This window comes from Myotis davidii, unplaced genomic scaffold, assembly GCF_000327345.1.
Source record: "Myotis davidii unplaced genomic scaffold, ASM32734v1 scaffold663, whole genome shotgun sequence".
In the NCBI taxonomy this organism is placed as follows: domain Eukaryota; kingdom Metazoa; phylum Chordata; class Mammalia; order Chiroptera; family Vespertilionidae; genus Myotis; species Myotis davidii.
Genome location: NW_006295816.1, coordinates 117919 through 123048, shown reverse-complemented (window position 1 = coordinate 123048; position 5130 = coordinate 117919). Strand labels below are relative to the sequence as shown.

At 62.9% G+C, this 5130-nt stretch overlaps 1 protein-coding gene across 1 annotated transcript in view; it reads left to right on the top strand.

Moving 5' to 3' along the window:
* MYL3 (myosin light chain 3) overlaps positions 1 to 3772 on the top strand; it is a 5670-nt gene extending 1898 nt beyond the window's left edge. Inside the window, exons 2-7 of the mRNA XM_015568318.1 lie at positions 949 to 976; positions 1090 to 1239; positions 1884 to 2057; positions 3199 to 3276; positions 3364 to 3404; positions 3573 to 3772. Of these exons, the coding sequence (XP_015423804.1) occupies positions 949 to 976; positions 1090 to 1239; positions 1884 to 2057; positions 3199 to 3276; positions 3364 to 3392 (459 nt within the window). The 3' untranslated portion in view covers positions 3393 to 3404; positions 3573 to 3772. The remainder of the gene's footprint in view (positions 1 to 948; positions 977 to 1089; positions 1240 to 1883; positions 2058 to 3198; positions 3277 to 3363; positions 3405 to 3572) is intronic.
* The last annotated feature ends 1358 nt before the right edge of the window (positions 3773 to 5130 follow it).

Sequence of the window (5130 nt, the reverse complement as noted above, 5' to 3'; positions counted from 1 at the left end):
GGAGTGGTGAGGGGTGGTGAGGGGAGGCTTTGGAAGCAGACCTCCTGGGGGGAGAGCTTTGCGGGCCGGGCAGCTCCATGGCAGGGCAGGCAGGGTGCTCCCCTCACTGCTGTGCTCTGTGGAGGTTGGTGGGGCCCGAGGGAGCCGCAGCGGAGAGGTGCCAGTCGTGTTCCCCTCCCCCAAGCTCCTGTCCCTCCTGACCTTGACCTGGGGCCAGTGATAAAAATAGACCTGGTATCGGATGGGGAGGGGGAGACCAGGAGGAGAGCGGGTCCCAGGAGGCCTTCTGGCCCCAGGTGGCCCCATGTCGCCTCCGCAGCACCCCTGGCTCGGCTGTGCTGCCTGGGGGGTGGGGGAGCTGCCCTGCCCTCATGGGCGGGGTGGGTAGGACCCAGGTGTAGGCAGGGCCACATGAGCAACAATGCCCAGCCTCGAGGGCTCTGTGAGGGGCAGGCACATATAAACACACGTGTGAACGCACATGAATGCGCACATGCACATCACACACATACATACACACACACCTTGTTGAGCTGAGCCCCCCATCGCACTCCTGTGGCCAGTCCTGCCCCCTGCGCCCAGGCATGGTGGGTGGCAAAGCCAGGCTGGTTTGACCTGTGGCTTCAGGCACATTGGTTCAGGACCAGGGGCAGCAGGTCAGCCCCTCTGAGCTGGGGGCTCAGGGCACCAGGCCTCCGTCCTCACCACTTCCCACCAGGTGTCGAGGTTGGGGTCCACTCAGAGTGAGGGCCCTCGCTGGCAGGTGGGGAGGATAAGGGGGCAGGGGGTGTCAGGGTGGACAGTCGGAGGTCCCGAGGGATGGAGGCCGGGGTGCGGAAATGGGGAAGGGTGGGAAGGCTGAGGAGTTGAGGTCTGGGTCTGGTCACAGAGTGACCAGGTGGAGGCCTGGCCCCACTCTCTGAGGCATCTTTGGGGGTCTCCTTTCAGATTGAGTTCACTCCGGAGCAGATTGAAGGTGAGTGGGGGGTCTTGACCCTGGGGCCCCCAGTCTGAGAGTCCTGCCAGAGGTGTGGGTGAGTGGGGGGGCTCTCGCCGGGGGTGTCCACAGCTCACGCCCTTTCCCGGTAGAGTTCAAGGAAGCCTTCATGCTGTTTGACCGCACGCCCAAGTGTGAGATGAAGATCACCTACGGACAGTGCGGGGACGTCCTGCGGGCACTGGGCCAGAACCCCACGCAGGCTGAGGTGCTCCGTGTCCTGGGGAAGCCCAAGCAGGAAGGTCGGACACCCCCCCCCCGAGGGCTCCCCCTTAGTGCTGGTTCCGAGACTGTGGGTGGGGCTGCCACATGTGGTGGGGCCGCACGGGAACCTCCTGCTGTGCACTGGCCTCCACTGCCTGGACGAGGACATGGGCTGGTCTCAGGGAAGCTGACAGGTGGCGAGGAGCACTGGCTTCTGTCCCCCTGGCCCCAGGCTGATGCACCAGGCCTCCTGGTCCTCGCGGACTGACCACATGCCAACCAGGCTCCCTCTACCCTCTGGGCCCCTGGTCATCTCTCTGTGGATCAGGGCCAGGTGCCCTGGCCACACGGACCAGGGGGGCTGCTTGCTTTGCCCCCAGGAGGAGTCGTGCACAAGCCCAGGGACGGCCTCTACTGGCTCAGCTGCTCCTGGCCAACCGCAGGTGCAGGGAGGTGGGGTCTGGAAGGCGATGGCACCGCAAAGGAGGGCGGAGGTGCTGGGCGAGGCCCGTGTGGTGCCACCCCAGCAAACTCCTCGAGAACAGGCTGCCTGACGAACGCCTTTCTGGTGCCTGTGAAGTGCCTGGTGGGGTGGCGTGCTGTGAGTGGCTAACCATGCGGCGTGCGGAGGGGACTGGGGGCCGAGGGAGGGCCTGCCGGCACTCGGACCTTCTCTCCACAGACCTGCACACCAAGATGATGGACTTCGACACGTTCCTGCCCATGCTCCAGCACATCGCCAAGAACAAGGACACGGGCACCTACGAGGACTTTGTCGAGGGGCTGCGGGTCTTCGACAAGGAGGGCAACGGCACAGTCATGGGCGCCGAGCTCCGCCACGTGCTGGCCACGCTGGGTGAGGGCAGCCGCCCCCACTCCTCCTTGGGGGTATTCCTAGGGGGAGCCACTGGGTCACCTGCTCCCAGGTCTGACAGTCAAGGCGTCTCTATGGCGAGGGACAGAAATGGGGGGATTTAGACACTTAGGGGACTAGAGGAAGCATGTTGGTGCCGCTCACAGAACCCAAGGGAGACAGGAACAGCTCTGGGCTCAGGTGGGGCACAGTGGGGCACCCAGGAGGCTCAGCTCAGTCTCGGGGTTCACTGCCTCAAGGTCAAGACCCAGAGCCACGTCACCTGAGTGGCCGAGTAGGTCACGTGCCTGCATCTTGGGCATCCTGACCCCACTGTCAGGTGCCTGGTTGGCAGGGGTGCCTCCTTCTGAAACAGACTTTCTCCTGCAGCAGATGCTATTGAGCACCTATTGTGTGCCCAGACCTGCGCTGGTCTCTAGGGTTATGTGTGTGTGAGTGTGTGTGTATGAGTGTGTGTGTGTGTGCGTGTGTATGTGTGCGAGTGAATGTGTGAGAGAGTGTGTGTATGTATGAGTATGTGTATGAGTGTGCTAGTGTGTGCATGAGTGAGAGAGAGTGTGTGTATTTGTGTACGTTTGTGTGTGCCTGTGTATGCATGTGTGTATGAGTATGTGTGAATGAGTATGTGTGTATGTATATGTGCTAGTGTGTGAGTGCGTGCACACGTGTATGTGTATGTGTGCACACGTGTGTATGTGTGTATGTGAGTGAGTGTGTGTGTATGTGTGCGTGTGGCTGGGGGTGGGAGAAACTGCAGATGGCATTCCAGGGGGGGGCAACAGCACAGCACACACAAAAGTACCGAGACAGGAAGGTGCCTGCCTTGCCTGGGGAACAGCAGTTCCCTCCACAGTCACCCTGCTCCCCAGACCCCAGCTGTATCCCCACCAGCCTCGTGGGGACAGAGCCAGGCTCGAGGGGCACCAGGCCCGCACCCAGGCCCTGCCCTTTCTGACTTGTCACTGATTCTCCTGGACTCAGAAACGAGGGTCATGGCCACGGCCTGGGGAGCTACGACGTCAGTGCCCAGAGGGGGCGTGGGCATATGGGGAGGCAAAGCGCATGTAGAGGCCCAGTGTCCTCCCTTCCCTCCCGGAGGGTGCTGACTCGCTCCCACCCCCAGGCGAGAGGCTGACAGAGGACGAGGTGGAGAAGCTGATGGCTGGGCAAGAAGACTCCAATGGCTGCATCAACTATGAAGGTGGGCGCAGAGGGAGGGAGCCTCCTGGGGGGTCCTGGGGCCCAGGCTGCCCAGGGCCGAACCTGTCCTCGCCTCCCTTCCCTCCAGCGTTCGTGAAGCACATCATGGCCAGCTGAGCCTGCCCCCAGGTGAGCCCCTCAGACCTGCTGGCCCCACTGCTGGCCTCAGTCTGTGTCCCCTCACGCTCCGCCATCCACCCCTGTCCCGCCTCCCCATCCGCACCAGCTCCGTTCCTAGTGGACATCCTGCTGCCTGGCTTGGCTCCTTCACCAGAGCCTGTGCCCCTTTGCCCTCAGGAAGCCCAGGGAGCCCTGCTGGGACAGCACATGGTGTTGGCATCGGTGGCAGATGGCCGGGAGCTGCGGGAAGGAGGGAGCCATGGAGGCCCCGCACCAGCTCTGCAGCACCCCCTCCTCCTGCCTCCCGCCTGTCAGGCCGCCTGCACCTGAGACTGTCCCCACGCCCCGGGCGGTGAATAAATGCCTCTTCCTGCCTCCCTTCCTGTTGCCTTCCTTCCTCCCCTCCCGCTCCTTGCTCTCACTCTTCCTCCCTCTCTGGGGCCCTCTGGTTGGCTTCTCTGAACCCTATGGGCCAGTGAGCCCTGGACACAGCAAAGGGAGTCCTCTGAAAGGCTGTGCACAGACCCAAACCTCCCCATCGACCCTCATCCGATCAATACGGCCCCATCTTGTGTGTCAACCCTGTGAGCTTGCCACCCCACGCACTGGGTGAGAAGCAGGGCTGACCTGGAAGAGGCCTGGGTGCCCTCCCTGGCTCTGTGCCCCTCCCCTATGGAGACAGTAGCCCTGCGGTGGCCCCAGATACAGAGATGCCAGTGCACTGTGAGCTTCTCATTCCGTAACTAGCCATGAGGGAGCCAGGGGCCCAGAGCCACCGTGACACAGGCGGGGAAACTGAGGCCCAGCATAGAGAATGGCCTCGCCCAAGTCAGTGGGGAGCACAGCAGGGCAGGACCTGGCCGTGCCGGCTGTCAGGGCTGAGGACGCCATAGACCCTGCCTGACTCAGGTGGGAAATGGAGTCACTCGCCTGAGGTGTGGCTCTCACCAGAGGAGAAGGGTCTACCATGAGCTCCCCAGCCCTGGGCTTCTCAGCAGAAGACGAGCGTGCAGTCCCCAAGTATGCAGTGACAGGGGGCGGGGGTGCACACCTTGCAAAACTCTGCCCGCCGCCACACCCTACTCTGGGGACCCCCTTTCCTCAGAGCCCAGTGGGGAGAGCGAGGGGAGGGCTCCTGGAGGAGGAGATGCCCAGAGGTTGAATGGGAGGGAGAGCAGTGGTGCAGAGAGGCTGGGCCCTCCACACGGGGCTTGGGGCGGGGATCAAGGCTCAGCGTTGGGGTGGGTCATGCGGGGCAGGAGACAGCGCAGGCCAGGGGACTTGGGAGTCCAGGGCAGCCCCTGGGGGTGCACGCCCATGGCCTCATGTGGGGTGAGTGCACCTGCATGTGCAGTATGTGGGTGCGCGGGTCGGGCTGCTTGAGGGTTGGGGTAGCGTGACGTCTGCTTGCGAGTGAGCCAGGACTAGTGTGTGAATGCATGTGTGGGAGTCCTGTGGGGGTGAGTGTGCGTGCAGTGCTCGCTGCGTCTTCCTTTTATTCTCTCAGTGTTAATTGAGCACCTACTATGTGCCAGGCTCTGTTCCAGGCTTGGGAACAGTGCAGTGGAAAAGGCAGTCAAAACCCTGCCCTGAAGCGCCCACACAAACCTGGCAGGTAGCTGAGCGCTGAGTGTGTCCGCTGTGGTAAAGGCTGAGGAGGAGGCCATAGTGAGGAAGGGGCCGTGCGGTCAGTGTGTGTGTGTGTGTGTGAGAAAGAGAAAGGGGGGGGGGGAAC